The sequence below is a fragment of the Ictalurus furcatus genome, chromosome 5, assembly GCF_023375685.1.
Source record: "Ictalurus furcatus strain D&B chromosome 5, Billie_1.0, whole genome shotgun sequence".
Lineage (NCBI taxonomy): Eukaryota > Metazoa > Chordata > Actinopteri > Siluriformes > Ictaluridae > Ictalurus > Ictalurus furcatus.
Window position 1 is genome coordinate 31,091,595 of NC_071259.1, and position 20,625 is coordinate 31,112,219.

Consider the following 20,625-nt stretch of genomic DNA (forward strand, 5'->3'; position numbering starts at 1 on the left):
TAAGTTTAAAATCTCCTGGTTCCATGAAGACTAAGATTTGGCTACTTCATAGACTCCTTTACCTTTAAGTCTAGCTGTACGTCCCTAGCGAACATACCACAGAGGAATCAGTGGTGAGAATATACTCCCTGAGACGACATGAGAAAGAAACCTTGAGCGGAACCAGACTCATATACTTCTGGGTCACCCAGATAGTGTGATTATAAATCATTAAAGTATACAAAAGAATAAAGACAGAAATGAGAGTGTACTGGATCTTCAGATTGTGAATAAGAGTCCTGGGATGAGCACAAGACAGCAGCAGCTCTTAGCTACAAATGTAAAGACATGTAAATCTTTAGAGTATTCCTGTGGCATCGTCCATAGCAGCTATCCATCCATCCATCCCTCCGTCCATACATTTCCCATACCGCCTATCCTACACAGGCTCGCAGTGAGCCTGGAGCCTATCCCAGTGGACTCAGGGCACAAGGCGGAGGACATCCTGGATGGGGTGGCATTCTATTGCAGGGTACAATCACAAAAACACTCACACACTACAGATGCCAATTAGCCTACAATACATGTCTTTGGAATGGGGAGGAAACCAGGGTACCCAGAGAAAACCCCCGAAGCATGCGGAGAACATGCAAGCTCCATGCACACAGGGCGGAGGTGGGAATCAAGTCCCCAACCTCGGAGATGCGAGGCAAGCTTGCTAACCTCTACGCCACCATTACGCACCCCACCTCCCCCTCCGCCCCACCACCACCACCATCATCATAGCAGCTATATTTCAGCAAATAAAATCTCTCTCTTTTTTTTTTTTTTTTAGAGAAAGCTGTTCACTTCAAAATTAAGTGTCTTCCGTCCTCGTTAATTCACCTTCATTTATGATTGCCCAGATGAAGATTTTAATCAGTGACAGAGCAGAAAAATTGTATACTGTAACGGTGCAGTTTTTTACAACAGACACTTAAGCTTCAAGTGTCGGAGTTTATACCAGAGGAGTAAGGAGAGAGAGAGAGACAGAAAGACAGAGAGAGATAGAGAGACAGAAAGAGACAGACAGAAAGACAGAGAGAGACAGAGAGATGGCTCTTTTTAAAGACTGGTCTTTTCTTGTTTCCCTGGAGGTCAGGTTGCCAAACTGTTCCAGGATTCTAGCCTGGGGAACGCAGTGAACATTGTGGTGACTCGACTGATCCTACTAATGGAGGACCAGGTAAATCACACACACACACACAGTGATGGATAGCTATAGATAGCGATAGGTAGCAATAGATAGCGATAGGTAGCAATAGATAGCGATAGGTAACGATAGATAGTGATAGGTAACAATAGGTAGCGATAGATAGCGATAGGTAGCGATAGATAGCTATAGGTAACGATAGATAGCGATAGGTAACGATAGGTAGCGATAGATAGCGATAGGTAGCGATAGGTAGCGATAGATAGCTATAGGTAACGATAGATAGTGATAGGTAACGATAGGTAGCGATAGATAGCGATAGGTAGCGATAGGTAGCGATAGATAACTATAGGTAACGATAGATAGCGATAGGTAACGATAGATAGCGTTAGGTAGCGATAGATAGCGATAGGTAACGATAGATAGCGATAGATAGCGATAGGTAGCGATAGATAGCTATAGATAGCGATAGATAGCGTTAGGTAACGATAGCGATAGGTAACGATAGATAGCGATAGGTAGCGATAGATAGCGATAGGTAGCGATAGATAGCGATAGGTAGCAATAGCTATAGATGGCGATAGATAGCGTTAGGTAACGCTAGCAATAGGTAACGATAGATAGCTATAGGTAGCGATAGATAGCGATAGATAGCGATAGGTAACGATAGATAGCGATAGGTTGCGATGGATAGCTATAGGTAGCGATAGATAAAGATAGATAGCATTAGGTAACGATAGATAGCGATAGGTAGTGATAGATAACGATAGGTAGCGATAGATAACGATAGATAGCTATAGGTAGCGATAGGTAGCGATAGATATTGATAGGTAGCGATAGATAGCGATAGATAGCTATAGGTAGCGATAGGTAGCGATAGATATTGATAGGTAGCGATAGATAGCGATAGGTGGCGATAGGTAGCGATAGATATTGATAGGTAGCGATAGATAGCGATAGATAGCGATAGATAGCTATAGGTAGCAATAGGTAGCGATAGATATTGATAGGTAGCGATAGATAGCTATAGGTAGTGATAGGTAGCGATAGATATTGATAGGTAGCGATAGGTGGCGATAGATAACGATAGGTAGCGATAGATAGACACGGAGAAGCCGTTCCCACGCCGTACACTATATGACCAAAAGTATGTGGACACCTGACCGTCACACCCATACATGGTTCTTCCCCAAACTACTGCCACAAATATGGAAGCACGCAGTTGTATAGAATGTCTTTGTGTACTATAGAATTCTGATTTCCATTCGTAATGCATTATGAACACGCTCTTTTCTTACCCAGGGTGGAAACAGAACAAGAGACGGAATCATTAAAAAAAAATATGTAGTTAGACTTGGACGTGAGATTAAAGACTAGCGTTTGCGGATAATAAAGAAGGTAGTCCCTCTCGCATCCTGAGTGTCGTGATCAGCAAGATACGAACGTATCATTGGTGTCACACACTTAGGATGGACACACACTGGCTCCCTGCTCAGCCCTCAGACTCGAAGAAGCTTAACGAATACATTCCCTGTTTATGTGTTTATGCCCCACTCAAAGAGCTTCTTGTTTGTTAATTCCTGGACTTAGTGTCCTTCCTGTGCCGAGTCGCTCCAGACAGTCGCTGTAAGTCTCGTGTGTTTGCTCTTCTGCCGTACCTTGGTGCACTCATGACTGAAGTTGCTGTTGATTAGGATGTGTGTGAAAGCCGATGAATAAGTGCATTAAAACATTTACGTATGGCGACAGGACGACGGGTCTGGTCTGTGCTGAAGCTCTCCCTCTGTCTCTCTCTCTCTCTGTGTATGCGGTCTACAAATCAGTCTGCCGGATTCGTAAACCTGTCTGGTTGTGTACGTGTGTGTTTAGCTTTGAGGAGTGAGAAGGGGAACATGTAGAGCCAGAAACACACAGCAGCACAGTCATTTAGTTGTAGTATGTAAGGAATAACACACTTGTGCATGTGCTGTTATAGGAAACTAATCGACGACAGGGTGGCGTAATAGAGCGGCGTTACTGGTACTACCGGTACTAAAGTGGATTATTATCCACTCCAATAACAGCACATCCCAGAGTGTTTCATTTCTCTCATAACACAAAGGTAGATGCGGAAGCAATTGCAGATTTCAAACACTTAATAAACAAGCAGACAAAAACAACAAAGACACGAGGCAAAATACTGCGGCAAAACCAAACATAGCCGCGTGGACAAAAGCATGGAAAGACAATTACGTGAGACAAAGAAGCAGTGCAAACAGTGGCTATATATATCAGTGCTCGTTAAACAAAAACGTGATACAGGTGCAGGTGGTCATGTGAAAGTAATATGGTGCAATGGCTGCTGGGAAACGAAGTCCAGAGTTACCCCCTTGATACACGACAATGGCAATTTGCCAACGCTAACAATTTCCCATTTATTAAAGGACAATCATACTTTTTACCCGTTTATGGTTACGGTTAACGTTGTGGAATGTCCGTGAAATTAGTTAGCGCTCACGTTATATCAGTTCCGTCATAGCCGTTTGAAACAGCCGTTCCTTCACCAGTCTCAGTCTCGAACTTTCGGCTTTTTCCCCATAATTGTTACTGACACTGGAAACTCCTTCCGTAAATGTTAAATAAACGTCGCCTTAGAGACAACTTTCATAGCAACAATTGCACACCTTTTTTTTTTTTTTCCTTATTACCTGGAGAGTCAGACTGAGCTCATACTTTGGAAACGATGACGTATTAGAAATGAGAGCATTAATATAATAAATATATTAATCCAGCATCACTAAGAGAGGAAGAACACACAGCAGGAGACTATTGGGTAGATGATTATAGGTTATGTCAGTGTGTGCATTCCCAGGTTACGAGTGTGACCAGTAAAACTGCCAGGGAGGAATGATGGCGAGAGAGAGAGAGAGAGAGAGAGAGAGAGAAAGCAGCTGTGAATGTGTTCATGTATTTTTTTTTAATCCAAAGATAGAAATGTCATGACCCAATCACTGCTGCTTAGATATTATAACGTCATGAGCTAAATACAGCATTACTTTAATAAATCATTACGTATCCGCGGTCATGTGACGTTCCTGTCGAGTGATTCTATCGTTTCTTATATCGCAGTTGGAGTTCTCATTTTCCGTAAAAACACGTAAAGCGTCACGCACGTCTTCACGCTCTCTTATATCAGTAGATATTATCGATCACGCTATCCTCACATGCAGCCCGAATACGGTGCGTCACATTGGATGACACGATGCTAACACACTGCATCAAATAATAAAGTGAAAATAGCCTAAGCGCAGAAAAAAACGACGTGTATATATAAATCTATTTATTTATTTATTTATTTATTTATTTATTATCTAGACATATTTACTCATTTCAAGCTTAAAACGATCTTATTCTAATGGCAGATGATTTTCGCTTCTTTCCAGAAATAAAAGCTTGATAGAGTAAGACGCTTCCATGATTGAACTGAGAACAAAATGTCTAGAAATAGACATTAATCACCTTATATTTGTTTTCAAACGATCTATTATACGACAGCTGGTTCTGCTCCGCTAATTTGATTGGACGAGACGCCTTCCGCGAGTGCTTGTATTTAGTGCACCTAAAAATCCACTTCGAGACACGGTGTCTCGCTCAAGTCTCGAACTACTGTACGGCAGGGATAGTGACATGGCAAGCGCTACTTTTTTTTTTCTTCCATGGATATGACTTCTGACTTAAAACACGGAAGCTCGTCAGATGAAGACGACGACGAAGCAGGGACGCGATTTCCAATTTCGCCAGGCGCGCCTTTAACGAGAACGTACAGAACATCGTGAGCTCGGTAGAACCACGCTCTTGCTCGTTCGATGTTGGTTAAATAAAGAGACACGGTACTTGAATTCTTATTAGCCTATTTTCCAGATATTTTTACTTGCTAAGATGCGAAAAAAATAAGAATTTCAGTATAGTATAACATCGCTGCGTTGCCTGATGTGCATCAAGATATGCAGGTTTATTGATTCGGTTTTATTTATCATTAAAAACAAACATATTTTGTTGTTTGTATGTAAATCGGTGTGTTAATGTTGAAATTTGTGATCTGCTCATATTGACTAATGAGATTTAAAAAAAATCACGTCAGTTAAACGAAACTTAATTAAATTTGCATTATGAATTGACGTAGCTTTTCAAACCAGGTGGCACGTCGCACAGTGATGGTCGCACAATTGCACTGAAAGTGATGTGTATTACAGCAACAGTCGCATCTTCGCATTAGTATCATAGACTCGGCAATAAATCTCCAGTGGGCGTGTTTTAATCATTGGCAACTCACCAAATAATACAGTATTTTCAAGAACTCCGAACCCACCTCGAGGTCAGTTATAACATCTTACGCCTTATCTATCGTTTGCGTTCTTATTCTTTCGTCCTCAGCCGACGCTGGAGATCAACCACCATGCGGGGAAGTCTTTAGACAGTTTCTGTAAGTGGCAGAAATCCATCCAGCAGAGCAACGGCCATGGAAACGCCATCCCCGAAAACGGCATTGCACCCCACGACACGGCCGTCCTCATCACGAGGTCAGAACTCAACACACACACACACACACACACATACACACACACAGAACGAGCTGAACTATTATAGACACTTTAACTGGTTAACTGAATATTTGTTCTCTCACATGTCTCAATTTGTGCCAAAGGGGAGTTTGAATCTGTTTATCCCAGCCTCGCGTTTGGCAGAAAACCTCCAAAACCCCACTCTGGATCGTTGCACACATACACACACACATACCAGCACAGCTGTCTGAAATCTTGTTGCGTTTAGCCAAGCCTAAGGGAGAGCTACAGCATGGAAACAGTCAAGCATGAGGGATGGAGTCATTTAGGACAACAAGCGATTTACAGAAAACAGTCCTTCAGCTTTGATACTGTATGTGCGTGTGTTGGTGTGTGTGTTTTATCTATAGAACAGGGAATTTTGTCTGGGAAAGAGTGCCGTTAGCATTCCTCACTTCCTGTTATTGTCCTGTCTGGGAGATGAGCTTCAGGACATTGTACAGTCTTAACCCTTGGTTTGCTCTGCGTGCCTGGTTCGGGTTTTGTGTACGTTCAAGTTTCATTGTGTTTTCTTGTGCCCCAGATATGACATCTGCATCTACAAGAACAAGCCGTGTGGGACACTCGGTAAGACTCAGTGCCGAACCATGACAGACTCTTATTCTTCTTAAATTACATTACAGTCATTTGGAGATCAAACCTTTTCATATATATATATATATCTATATCTATATAAATGAATAAATATATAAAATTCAATTTGAGGAATAGTTCAACCAAAACATTTCCACAGTTTCACCTTTACCCCATATGTCGTCGATGGTCCTGGACGTGCTTGCTGTCCAGCGTTCTCTTCCCTAGCTTTGCGAGACGAATGGGACTAACGAACAAACAAAGTCTATCTGAAAAATCTTTTCCCGTAAATATACGCTCGAATGCCCGTACTCTTGCTTTATATGATATTCTTAACATACTCGCCTGTTAGTCAAATGAAATATTCATCCATTCAGTCATCTGCAGTAAGAGATTTATCCTGGCCAGGGTCACGGCGGATCCGGAGAGTATCCCGGGAACGCTGGGCGCGAAGCCGGAATACACCATAGACGCCAGTTCATCACGCACACACGCCCGGTTTTGAACGTATGACTAAACTCGATAGGTTTTAGACGAGGGATGTATATTTACCCAAACTGCACTTCAGGAAAATGTCCTGGTGGTCCAAAATGGCCGCCTCCGTAACGGTACGGCGTTCAGGTACAAGATGGTTCATGTTTAAGTTAGCTACATTAGCTTTGTAATTCCAGTTCAAAACTAAACATAAAGCACTAAACATATCTCGGCTGATTGACTACATTTGGGAACTCTAGAGTGAGTGGTAGGTCATGATTTATTCCAGATCGGTACTACGCTGTCTTATGACTAATCCCCCAATTATGTGTAATAATGTAATTACACTAACAAGTATAATATGTTGTGTTAGACACAGTTTAAACCTGGTAGTTTGTAAGAAGAGTGTAATGCTGCACATCTTTAGAACCTTCAGTAGTCTGTGTGTGTGTGTGTGTGTGTGTGTGTGTGTGTGTCAGGCCTGGCCTCGGTTGGTGGAATGTGTGAGCCGGAGAGAAGCTGCAGTATAAATGAAGACATCGGTCTGGCCACGGCGTTCACCATCGCTCACGAGATTGGACACACGTGAGTCTCATCTTCCAACAGCATTTTTGTTTCTCCTCTCCATTTTTCTGGATCTTCCTTGTGCCAGCTCTCTCTCTCTCGCTCTCGCTCTCTCTCTCTCGCTCTCTCTCGCTCTGTCTCTCTCTCTCTCACTCTGTCTCTCTCTCTCTCGCTCTCACTCTCTCTCTCTCGCTCTCTCTCTCGCTCTCTCTCTCTCTCTCTCGCTCTCTCTCTCGCTCTGTCTCTCTCTCTCTCGCTCTCTCTCTCTCTCTCTCTCGCTCTCTCTCTCGCTCTCTCTCGCTCTGTCTCTCTCTCTCTCGCTCTCACTCTCGCTCTCGCTCTCTCCCTCTGTTTCCCTGCTCAGAGCTTTGTCTCTAGTGAACAGTTTGTTACGGTGTATTGAGGAGATATGCGACTAGTGTGTACTGATTTACTGATTCGGACAGTTCCAGTGCTAAAAGTTTCTGAAGCTGATGCGAAATCTCAGACGGGTTGTAGCGGAGACTCGAAATAGTAGTAAGGAAGTATTAAGGTGTCTTTAAACACACCTTCATCAACTTCCTGTCATGACTTGAAAGTGTCACCTACGTCACACGTGTTGCTGAACAAATGAAAGAGTGTGTATCGGGGAGGGGATTATTCACCATGAACCCGCTTGACCTTAGTGCTGATTTACTGAAGTACATTTCAGGGATTTTTGCTCGCTAAGTTTCTTTTAAAAGGGACAGAGTTATTATGGGATGCTAGTATCTAGCATACAGGGGCAACTGGTTCGTTTTCGAAGGATTCCTTTCTGAGCTACATTCAGAAATACTTTCTGTCAAATGGAGAAGATCATTACAAGCCGTTTTTATTCCTAATGTTGGTCAGTAGGGGTGTCTGTTTGGAGACTGGTGTGTGTTAGAGAATTTTAGTGTTTGTTGGGGAAAGTTGGTCAACAGTGGTGTCTGTTGGAGAATAGTGTTAGAGAATTTTAGTAGGTTATTGGGGAATGTTGGTGTTGGAGATGTAGATCTTATGGTTAATATTGGTGTTTGAAGAACAGTGTTGGTTTTCATTCAGGAATTTTGATGAATGTTGGTGTTTGGTAAATGTTGGAGTTTGTTGGTGAATGTTGGAGCTTGTTGGTGAATGTTGGTGTTTGGTAAATGTTGGTGTTTGTTGGTAAATGTTGGTGTTTGTTGGTGAATGATGGTGTTTGGTAAATGTTGGTGTTTGGTAAATGTTGGTGTTTGTTGGTGAATGTTGGAGCATGTTGGTGAATGTTGGTGTTTGTTGGTGAATGTTGGTGTTTGTTGGTGAATGTTGGTGTTTGGTAAATGTTGGTGTTTGTTGGTGAAGGTTGGTCTTTGGTAAATGTTGGTGTTTGTTGGTGAATGTTGGTGTTTGTTGGTGAATGTTGGAGCATGTTGGTGAATGTTGGTGTTTGGTAAATGTTGGTGTTTGTTGGTGAATGTTGGTGTTTGGTAAATGTTGGTGTTTGTTGGTGAATGTTGGTGTTTGTTGGTGAATGTTGGAGCATGTTGGTGAATGTTGGTGTTTGGTAAATGTTGGTGTTTGTTGGTGAATGTTGGTGTTTGGTAAATGTTGGTGTTTGTTGGTGAATGTTGGTGTTTGTTGGTGAATGCTGGTGTTTGGTAAATGTTGGTGTTTTTTGGTGAATGTTGTAGTATGTTGGTAAATGTTGGTGTTTGTTGGTGAATGTTGGTGTTTGTTGGTGAATGTTGGAGCTTGTTGGTGAAGGTTGGTGTTTGTTGGTGAATGTTGGTGTTTGTTGGTGAATGTTGGAGCATGTTGGTAAATGTTGGTGTTTGTTGGTGAATGTTGGTGTTTGTTGGTGAAGGTTGGTGTTTGTTGGTGAATGTTGGTGTTTGTTGGTGAATGTTGGAGCTTGTTGGTGAAGGTTGGTGTTTGTTGGGTAATGTTGGTGTTTGTTGGTAAATGTTGGTGTTTGTTGGTGAATGTTGGAGCATGTTGGTAAATGTTGGTGTTTGTTGGTGAATGTTGGTGTTTGTTGGTGAATGTTGGTGTTTGTTGGTGAATGTTGGAGCTTGTTGGTGAAGGTTGGTGTTTGTTGGGTAATGTTGGTGTTTGTTAGTGAATGTTGGAGCTTGTTGGTAAAGGTTGGTGTTTGTTGTTGAATGTTGGTGTTTGGTAAATGTTGGTGTTTGTTGGTGAATGTTGGTGTTTGGTAAATGTCGGTTTGTTTGTGAATGTTGGAGTTTAGTAAATGCTGATGTTTCTTGGTGAATGTTGGCGTTTGCTGGTGAATGTTGGTGTTTTGTTGGTGTTGGTGAATGTGGATTTCTGATGGAGAATAATGGTGTTTGTTGGTGAAAGTTGAAGTTCAACAGAGAATGTTGTTTGGGTTCGATGGAGAATGTTGGTATATGAGGTGATATGTTGGTGTTAGTTACAGAATCTTATAAAAAATATACTCTGAAAATGAGTGTGGATTACACAATGAGCCCTCCTCCATCTTCCATCCTGAGAGGGTTAATGATGATACTTTATCTCAGTCCCTTTCTAAATATACACACTGTTTGTTATTGGAAGAAGTTCCTCGCTCCCTGCTCAATCACTCAGTCATGATCTTCCTCAGTTTTGAGCCAAGATTTGAGCTTTTTTGCGTTTGCCTGGTGGCCTAGCATTCCTCCATGGCTGTGTTATTGCAGTGTAATCGGTTTTCGCTGGGTTCCGAGCTTTTCACAGGTGGGAAAGTCATTAGCAAACGGCTCCTAACGCAGCGGCCAGCTTTAGAGCCACTGAGCCCTGGGGACTGTCTAGACAAGGGGGCATATGCATATAAGATTACATAGGGTTGCTGAAGAGTGCGTGTGGATTCGTGTTGCGTGTGTATTTAATCAGGTGTGTCAATTAAAGACCGAATTTGTGCCAACTACAAATATGTCTACCCATCCATCCATCCATCAGTTCATCTCTTTCTACCTTTGACTTTTTCTCTTATTTTTTCTGTCCTTCCTCGTCTCTCTCTCTCTCTCTCAGGTTCGGTATGAATCACGATGGCGTAGGGAACCCGTGTGGAGCCCGCAGTCAGGAGACGGCTAAGCTCATGGCCGCCCACATCACCATGAAGACGAACCCCTTCGTTTGGTCAGCCTGCAGCCGCGATTACATCACAAACTTCCTCAAGTAAAGATTTACGTTCTTCTTTTGGAAACAAGTCGTAGCTCACATAAACGTACCTGGCAACTATTTAACAGACTGTATAAAACCTTTTTTTTTTTTTTTTTTTTTTCGGAACAAATTTTTTATTAGCTTTTAAAGTACGGTGATCGCACTGGGTATTACAGTAACATCCTGTGCTAAGTATAAAAAAAAAAAAATTTTATGCTTTTGAAGGAGATTTTGGAAATATTTCCTCCCGCTTGTAGCATAAGAAATAAATCACAGTAGCCCTAGTTAGCATGAGGATACGCAGTTGCCTTGTGTTTCTAATTACGAATTGAGGGAATTGAGGGAATTACGAATTCTTGTGGGAATGACTACAGAAATGAAAATGTAAAAAAATGAATCCGATTAGTACTGTTGAAAAATTGGCTCACGCTCCCCTGCGTTCGTTCTTCTCAGCTATCTCAGCATATCTGGGAGAACTGTTTAATGTGCGATAACCTAAATGAAGTAGCTCATTCGAGCGTTTTATGCTCTGCACAAATTCGACGAGCACTATTTCTAAATGTACACGTGTCTCTGTGTGTCCGGGTGACTTTCCGCAGCTCTGGAATGGGTTCGTGTGTGAACAACGTTCCCCCGAAGCAGGAGTTTGCGTATCCCACCACGGCGCCCGGGCAGGCCTATGACGCCGATGAGCAGTGCCGTTTCCAGTACGGAATAAAATCTCGGCAGTGTAAATATGGGGTACTCACTTCTCTATACTCTGTTTCACTGTTCTTACATGTTCAGGATGTTATACACAATATCGGGAAAAATTTCAATGAGATATAATGCCTAATTCTAACTCCGGCAAACTGTAGCACACGTGCAGCAGAGGTAATACGTGTGTACCGGGGCTTATTCTCGAAATATATTTCAAAATATATTCTATCGTTAGCAATGACACACCCAGTCTTATCGCCCCATGCTTAGCGCTCTCCTCCGAGCCTGTTGAAGCTCTCAGATATTCAGTGTTCGCGTGAATCGTTGCCTTTCGATGCCATAAGAAAAACGATCTCATATTTGAAATTCTATTGCTCACTATTTGGCATTTATGACAAATGGTAATATGCTCGTTCGCTAGGGTTTTTACGGTAGGCCTGCTCCTCTAGTTACAGAAATGTGCTTACTTGACAGTGTTTTATAGTAGTTTCGTGTCCGTTGTGGTTAATTAACACTACTTTCTGTGTCGTAAGGTTGGATTTACAGACTGGTGTTTTTCTTCAGGTGACTTCTTTTAAATCTGCGGAAACGATGAAATTCCAGCAACACTAACAGGACAAAAACTAAACTACACTATACAGATGGGATCAGAGTGTCACTTTAGAGCCAGTACAAATATGTAAAAAAAAAAAATATATATATATATATACATATATATATATATATATATATAAATAAATGTATATATATATATGTGTGTGTGTGTGTGTGTGTGTATATGTATGTACGTATGTATATATATATATATATATATATATATATACATACAGAAGTTCCTCATCAGATGCCTCTCGTTCGCAGTGACTCAGTCAACGCTTTCTTTCTCTCTTACTCACATCTGGCCCAGATGGCTGTTGTAGCTCTTTCTGCTCTCTGTCTGCTCATTTCTGGCTTTCTGCCTGAACAAAAAACAACAAAGCAGCGATAGAAAGGTTGCTGCTTTCGTCCTTGTGCGGTCCGTCTACGCCGACCATAACTCTGACCCGTCATACCTTCTGCAGGACGGCCGCGGACCTCAGCGCCGTAGTGCAGCTGCAGCGAGTCTTTAAAGACTTCTATAGCCGTCTTTATTGAGCAAGACTTTATGTGTATAGTCGGTTTTTATGACACGCTCCTAGAAGAACATCTGGAATAGGAAATCTTTCTGATTTTAATCCGGCACAGGATTAGCCTAGGAACCGCGTGGGAGCGGCGTGCGGCGTGTTCTGGGTTATAGCTGTGGACTGATGTGAGGGTGCCGAACGTTTCTGCGAATGCGATTTCACGGTTTGTTGCCGACGTTTAAAGTTTAAAGTGTTTCACAGCGATCGAATCACAAGCGCGCAGCGGCGCTCGATCCGTTTCATCGCCTTTCTCTCGCTTACACGAATGAGGCCGATCATATCCGTCGAGACGTGTCACTGGCTGCGTTTCGCGACGTGTTTCCGGAAGTAAAAAGTCAACGAGTCTGTATTTCCATCGACTGTGGAATACTAATGCGTAAATCCTGAAGACTTGTATAGAGTGCTCTGGAATGTTTGTTTTTTTTTTGTTTACTTCATTTCAGCAACTCTCACACGCATTAGGGTAAAGATGCAGAACGTGTTCGAATAAACGTCGGTTTCAACGAAGAAAACGCAAACTTTCACCCAGCACGAAAAGAGCGAAGGGGTATTTCAAATCGGCAGAGAGAATCGTACCTCGTGTAGCTTGTAGAGTTTGTAGGTTATCAGCGTGAACGCTAGCGATGAAGACGTACGATTTCTTTCCATGGAACAATAACGTTTCCCCGGACTGCCGCTGTGTAGAAAAGTGTTGCACATCGTGAGAGAAAATCTCAAAAGGTGCCACGGTCTTCCAGAGAGCAAAACTGGTCGTGCTTTCTGAGTGGGAGGGGCATACTGGGTCTTTCCTGTCAATCACAGCGACACTAGGCAATCTTGCGTGTCTGTGAGTTCATGTATGTGGACGAGGGCGAATAGCACTTTGTGTTACTCGGCCCTTTGACTGAGCATGAGCAGCAGTATGTGGTTTCATTTTTCTTGGACCAAGCACATCGTTAGCTGTCGTATTATAGGGGGGAGCTGGCTGGTGGGTGGGACCAAATTGGGGAGAATATTTGGAGAAAAAAAAAAGGTTTTAGTGTGTGTCAAAGTGTTAAGTAGGATTTTTGGCAAAGACATAAAATTCCAAGACGTTACCAATGCAGACATGGCTACAGCTTTTGACCACAATGGCTTTTCATAATATATGGTCATTATAAAGCAATTATCATTCCTCATCGTTTGGACGATAAAATTGCTTTTGTTTAAATAAAAGTCTCCTGTCTCTTCTTGTTCTCTGTATTAGTGCGTCACGTATGTTACAGGTCTGTTGTTGTGTGTTTGTGTGTGTGCAGGAGGTGTGCAGTGAGCTGTGGTGTATGAGTAAGAGTAACCGCTGTATAACCAGCAGCATCCCCGCAGCGGAAGGCACCATCTGCCAGACCAGCACCATAGACAAAGGGGTGCGTACATCCCAAAAAGAATCATTACAAACGAATTTGATTTGCTGTTGCGGAATGTACAGTACTGCGTTACTGTCCATTGTGGCGAGTAGGGTGCCAAAACTTTTACTGTGAGAACAGCGATCATGCGAAAGTGACATTTTTTTTCTTTCTTTCTTCTCCTCGTGCGTTCACGCAGTGGTGCTACAAGCGGATGTGTGTGCCGTACGGCACTCGCCCGGAAGGAGTGGACGGTCAGTGGGGTGCGTGGTCTCCGTGGGAGGAGTGCAGTCGTACCTGTGGGGGCGGAGTCTCCTCCTCTGTTCGCCACTGCGACAGCCCCAGGTGGGTCATTTCACAGATACGATTTCATCTCGTAGTTGCAATTATATACACCGCGTATATACCACAGCACAGCTGAAATCTTGATTCTGATCGGTCAGAAGGTGTAACGCCATGATAACGTATGAATGTCCTAACACGTTATCGTTTCTATAGTAACAGCTCGTTCACAGGGCCTCACCTGGCGGACGCTCCACTAGTAATAAAGAAAGAAAACTATCATATAAGTGTTAACAGGACGTCGCTTCGTGGACGTTCTACGGCGTGAAACGTAACTTTAAATGGATCAAAAGTACGATATGTTCTTTAATAATCAAAAGAATGTTCGCAGTGGCAAATTGCGACGGTGTAAGCGGAATAAAACAATTCAAGACACACTCTTATACGGTATAAAAACTGCACTTTGGCACGGTAACAGTGACTCCACATCATCGCAGCACCCTGCCGTTGAGAGGTTTTGTTTTGTTTTGTTTTTTCGCGTATGAACTGCGTTGCCAGTTTAGCAGACTTTCCTAGCATGTCAGAGTAATTATATTTGTCATGTTCTGATTCATTCTGATTGTAATTCATCTTGTATACGCAGTGAAATGGCATGTTAATTTATTTGCAATATGATCTATTGTAGCTGAGGCCAGCGTAACTCGCGGATGAAATAAATAAATAAATAGATAGATCGATAAATAAATAAATAACAACGAGCAGGGGCAGACATGATGACTGGTTTTGAATAACATAGAGTGGAGTTGACAGCCTGATGAGAACTTCATGTGAAATAGCTCTCAGATGTTGCTTTAATCTCGGGTTTTGTGTGTGTGTGTGTGTGTGTGTGTGTGTGTGTGTGTGAAGGCCGACCGTAGGAGGACGCTTCTGTCTGGGAGAGAGGAAAAGGTTCAAATCCTGCAACATCGAGGTGAGTCTCATGTGTAAAGAGGTAGTGTGGTCCAGCTGAAGAAAGCGTTTATAAGCGTTTATAAGCCAGGCGGATCGAACTCCGATACCAAGAGGTCACGACCTTTCGCGATTTTTCCGGCGTATACAGTAAGTACACGGCACTTCCTTAGCCGAGTGCGGAGGGAAAAATGCCACGGACATTCACGGAAAGGAGCAAAATCTACACGTAAAATATGACCTCAGTTGTGACCTTCAGATGGTTACGAATGTCCAGAAATAGGATTCATGATCTTCTATTTGTTTTACGTTAATCTCATGTTGGACAGATTCGAGATATTCAAGATATTTCCACGTGCTAAGGTCGTTTTTGAAAGACATGAAAACGAATCCAAACCCGGAAACCGAGTACTGGGGCGTGAGCAATAAAATACAGAGGACGTTTAAAAGGAGGAGGCCAGAGAAGAGACGTTCATGGGGGATTTCGGGCATTCATCGAGTTCCTAGCACAGGTATACTCGGTCTGAACAGGATTCCGCTGAGTTTTATTTATTTATTTTTTGTGATTATCGATGCCAAAGACGTTTGATGTCACTGCGGCGTAAAACGACTCGGAATCGGCGAAATCGCGATCGCACGAGATAGTTCCGCGCACGCTTTCGCGGTGACGTTTGTCGGTAAACGAGACCTTTTAGCCGTGCTCGTGACGACGTCACGTGACGCGTCTCGGCCCGATCGGCGGTAATTTTGAAAAAATCGCTCGATTTTGGGTTGCGATGGCGAAATCGTAAAATCCTAGAAGGACGGTACAGCCTGCGTACGCACTGTGCATGTGATGGTCGTGTGACGTACTGATGATCAAGGACAGCCACTAAACCTACAGCTTATAATAAAGGTCAACACAATGGGTTTGCATTACAGTATGAGGTGTGTGTTCTGAGAATAGAAATCCCATGTCTGTGATGATCCTGTGTATAATTACTACACGTGTCCTCCAGTAACACTGTGTAAACAGACATGTCCAGAAAACTAATCCAAATACTTGTGATGTACTTATAATATTGGATAATAAAAGAAAAGACCTTTAAGCAGTTATATGATTATTTTCTTAGCCTGAGAGTTCTCTCTCTCTCTCTCTCTCTCTCTCTCTCTGTGTGTGTGTGTGTGTGTGTGCGCGTTGCAGGAGTGCCCTCCTGGGTCTCAGGATTTCCGAGAGATTCAGTGCTCGGATTTTGACAGCGTTCCTTTCCGGGGGAAATTCTACACCTGGAAGCCGTACAGAGGCGGTGAGTGATGTGGAAACTACAGCTGGACCAGTGACACACACACACACACACAAAACACACACAAAACATACACACACCAAATAGTTCCACTACTACAGCTTATTCAGACTTGAGTATTCCTTCCTGCCTCCTCTTAGTTTAGTTCATAAAAGCTCGTTAAAGATCGGTCCGCTGTTGACGCTCACGAGCCGCTTCGCAGTGCTGCGGTCCGGAGACGATTATCTTCCAGCGTTCTAAACTAGATTCGAGATTCGAGAACGTTTTCGTCCTACGCGACGATATGCTTAGGGATCTGATCACAGGTGCTGTGGTCAAGAAAATAATAACAAAGGAAATAATAAAGTACGATAAAAAATCCTCATACCCCAGCGTGGTTTGGTTCTCGATTCTGATTGGTCAGAAGTTGTGCGTTATTTTTGTATAACTGTTGGTAGAATAATCGCCCGTACACGGGGACTTGTGCGGTGGACGCGCTACATAATCTAAGACTCATAATAAGCTAGAAGTCATGCAGAGTAGAACAGAAATATTGGCACCCTTGGGAAAGGTCGGTTTAAAAAGTGGGGGGGGGGGGTGGGTTTGAGCATGTGATGAGTCAAAAAAAGCTGAACTGTTTCTTTAATGCGATACTGTCATGATCGATTACAGAGTGACCGAATGTAACCCCAGTCTGGGGGGTGGAAGGAGAAAATAAACCCATTAGTCTTTAACACACGTCCTATGGTCAGTAACGGCGTTGGATTCAGCTTTACTCCAAGTCTCACATGACCTGCAGAGTCAAGCAGGGGCTCGGAAAGGGGATTAGAGAGGATGAGGTGGGCAGAGAGAGAGAGAGAGAGAGAGAGAGAGAGAGAGATGTGAGGGTGTTATTCCTCTCAAAGTGGTAGTTTTAAGAACAAATGCAAAACAAACAAATTCCGAAATATTCGGAGGAGCTCGCAATTTTTTTCAAAAGTACCGCAGATTCGGGCCGAGACGCGTCACGACGTGCGTTCAGCCGAAGCCCTCTTCGATTGACGTGCGTCGAACACGAGCACAGCTAAAAGGTCTCGTTTACTGACAAACATCACTGCGAAAGAACGTGTACGACAATTCCGTGCGATTGCGATTTTACCGATTCGAGTCGTTTTCCGAAAAAAAAAAGAAAAAAAAAACCCACAAAAAAATAAAAACCTCCACAAATTGCCTCGCGGATTTTGGGGAAAAAAATCCACAGCAAAGTCGCGAAAAGAAACTCCGAAAATCCCGTACGGACTGAATTATATTCATATTTCTGAAATCTGGCACGTGTTTTCATCCTGAGAAGCCGATTTACCGACAGGTCCGATCGGGGATTTTGTCTTGCGCATGACACAGTTTAGTGCGTTTCCTTGAAATCGCTGCAGTTTGCGCCGTTTGGACCTAGACATGCAAATTACAGGGCGTAATTGATGCAAATAGACGTGTGATAACGTCGCACTCATAATGTGATTCAGCGCCTACTACAGGTCACCTCGAGAACAGCAACTGCATATGAGAATGCTTTAATATTGCTGCGGTAACGTTTGATTGAATATATTAGATTCACTTCATATGCACATTTTGTAAAAAATAAAAATAAAGCGCTTATATATTTACCTCATGAACACAACACACACACACACACACACACACACACACGTGTACACGCTTCATTTTTACCTTTACACTGAATTTTTGAACGATCCGTGCATGCATGTATCTCAGCGTACTTAAATATTGTAACACAGGTGTGTTCATTAGATGAAAAACTTGAAAACAAGAGTTCTAAGCAAGAGATATCGGATCTGTTAATTATACTCCCTCTCTCTCTCTCTTAATACATGTGATGAACGTCATAATGTAAGCTTTCGATGCAAAGCAAATACCCAGTGCTGTGTTCCTCATAAGACGGCCATCCTTTCCCAAAATGCATTGTGGCTGGACATCAACTCCACATTTTCCTTTCAGGAATGTGCTTAATGAGACCCGAACCCCTCTGCCATCTTCACTTTCTGTCACTTGGTTTCTAGAGCGCAGTCCGAGAGGCCAGAGGATGTAGTGAAAGTGTGTGTGTGTGTGTGTGTGTGTGTGTGTGTGTGTGTGTGTGTGTATTGTTATGTGTGTTATGTGTTGTTAATCAGACTCAGCTGTTTGTAAGTGTGCCAGTTAAAATGTGCTCTTTCCCTTTTAGTACCCCACTTTCTCTTTCTCTCATTCTGTCTCTAGCTTTCACTCTCTAGCTTTCACTCTCTCTCTCTCTCCTGTCTGTGGCCCCCGACGTCCTAGCAGCTGTTGAGGAACAAACTCAGTTGCATAAAAGCCCTAACAAGCTCATTAAAATACTTTGTGCATCTATCAGGCACTTTACGATCATGCCTATACTTTGATTCGCAGCCAGACATGTGTGTGTGTGTGTGGGTGTGTGAGGTATAAAAATTTGTAAGCAGTTTGTTTTTCGAATCTGCCTTGCCAGCATGTGTTGGTGTAAATTTCACAACAGTGTGCGCTGAAGCTGCTGTGCTGACTTTAACAGTTTTCTGTTCATTTAAATCTGATCCAGTCTGAGAAGAGGCGATGCAATACAGTGAAAGAATTGAGAATTGGAAGGCCACACCTCCTTCACTGAGACTGACAGACACAGAGGCCACACCTCCTTCACTGAGACTAACAGACATAGAGGCCACACCTCCTTCACTGAGACTGACAGACACAGAGGCCACGCCTCCTTCACTGAGACTAACAGACACAGAGGCCACACCTCCTTCACTGAGACTAACAGACACAGAGGCCATGCCTCCTTCACTGAGACTAACAGAGACTGAGGCCACGCCTCCTTCACTGAGACTAACAGAGACTGAGGCCACGCCTCCTTCACTGAGACTAACAGAGACTGAGGCCACGCCTCCTTCACTGAGACTATCAGAGACTGAGGCCACGCCTCCTTCACTGGGTTAACAGACACAGAGGCCACGCCTCCTTCACTGAGACTAACAGAGACTGAGGCCACGCCTCCTTCACTGAGACTAACAGAGACTGAGGCCACGCCTCCTTCACTGAGACTAACAGAGACTGAGGCCACGCCTCCTTCACTGAGACTAACAGACACAGAGGCCACGCCTCCTTCACTGAGACTAACAGAGACTGAGGCCACGCCTCCTTCACTGAGACTAACAGACACAGAGGCCACGCCTCCTTCACTGAGACTAACAGAGACTGAGGCCACGCCTCCTTCACTGAGACTAACAGAGACTGAGGCCACACCTCTTTCACTGAGACTAACAGAGACTGAGGCCACACCTCCTTCACTGAGACTAACAGACACAGAGGCCATGCCTCCTTCACTGAGACTAACAGAGACTGAGGCCACACCTCTTTCACTGAGACTAACAGAGACTGAGGCCACACCTCCTTCACTGAGACTAACAGGCACAGATGCCATGCCTCCTTCACTGAGACTATCAGACACAGAGGCCACACCTCCTTCACTGAGACTAACAGACACAGAGGCCACACCTCCTTCACTGAGACTAAGAGAGACTGAGGCCACGCCTCCTTCACTGAGACTAACAGAGACTGAGGCCACGCCTCCTTCACTGAGACTAACAGAGACTGAGGCCACGCCTCCTTCACTGAGACTAACAGAGACTGAGGCCACACCTCTTTCACTGAAACTAACAGAGACTGAGGCCACACCTCTTTCACTGAGACTAACAGAGACTGAGGCCACACCTCCTTCACTGAGACTAACAGACATAGACACCACGCCTCGTTCACTGTGACTAACAGACATAGACACCACGCCTCCTTCACTGTGACTAACAGACATAGAGAGCACAGCTCCTTCACTGACACTAACAGACACAGAGGCCACACCTCCTTCACTGGACTGACATGGCCATTTTTGTGTGTGCATGTGTGTATGTATGTGTGTGTGTGTGTGTGTGTGAACTCAGGTGGAGTAAAATCATGCTCTCTGAACTGCCTGGCTGAGGGTTATAACTTCTACACTGAGCATGCTCCGGCGGTGGTGGATGGGACGCCGTGCAGAGACGACTCTCTGGACGTGTGTGTTAATGGCGAGTGTAAGGTGAGATTGCAGCAAACACACACACACACACACACACACACACAGAAAGACGGAGAGAGAGCGAGAGAGAGAGTTCCCACCCAGTTCCAGGTACTTTTATTTGGTTTTTAGAACAGTTTTAGTAACATTATTAACATTCCTATAACACTGCTGCCACATGTTCCGTTGTAGAAATGTTCAAGTAAATGTTGCTCTAAAGTTTGTGCCCAACTGAAACCATTACCATCATATTAGAACAATAAACAGCCATCTTTCTTTCTTTCCATCTCTTCTCTCTA

At 43.5% G+C, this 20,625-nt stretch overlaps 1 protein-coding gene across 5 annotated transcripts in view; it reads left to right on the forward strand.

The window, feature by feature from the left end:
* The window catches only part of adamts10 (ADAM metallopeptidase with thrombospondin type 1 motif, 10), a 64,362-nt gene that overhangs the window by 25,301 nt on the left and 18,436 nt on the right, over positions 1–20,625 (forward strand). For all 5 annotated transcript variants that reach the window (XR_008386017.1, XM_053625761.1, XM_053625760.1 and 2 more), the window contains exons 6-16: positions 1,121–1,204; positions 5,585–5,730; positions 6,296–6,339; positions 7,299–7,404; positions 10,390–10,536; positions 11,121–11,262; positions 13,658–13,765; positions 13,944–14,089; positions 14,933–14,996; positions 16,158–16,260; positions 20,214–20,347. Coding sequence is in view for 4 of the 5 variants with exons in the window: in XM_053625761.1 (XP_053481736.1) it covers positions 1,121–1,204; positions 5,585–5,730; positions 6,296–6,339; positions 7,299–7,404; positions 10,390–10,536; positions 11,121–11,262; positions 13,658–13,765; positions 13,944–14,089; positions 14,933–14,996; positions 16,158–16,260; positions 20,214–20,347 (1,224 nt within the window). In the remaining variant the exon portion in view is untranslated. The remainder of the gene's footprint in view (positions 1–1,120; positions 1,205–5,584; positions 5,731–6,295; positions 6,340–7,298; positions 7,405–10,389; positions 10,537–11,120; positions 11,263–13,657; positions 13,766–13,943; positions 14,090–14,932; positions 14,997–16,157; positions 16,261–20,213; positions 20,348–20,625) is intronic.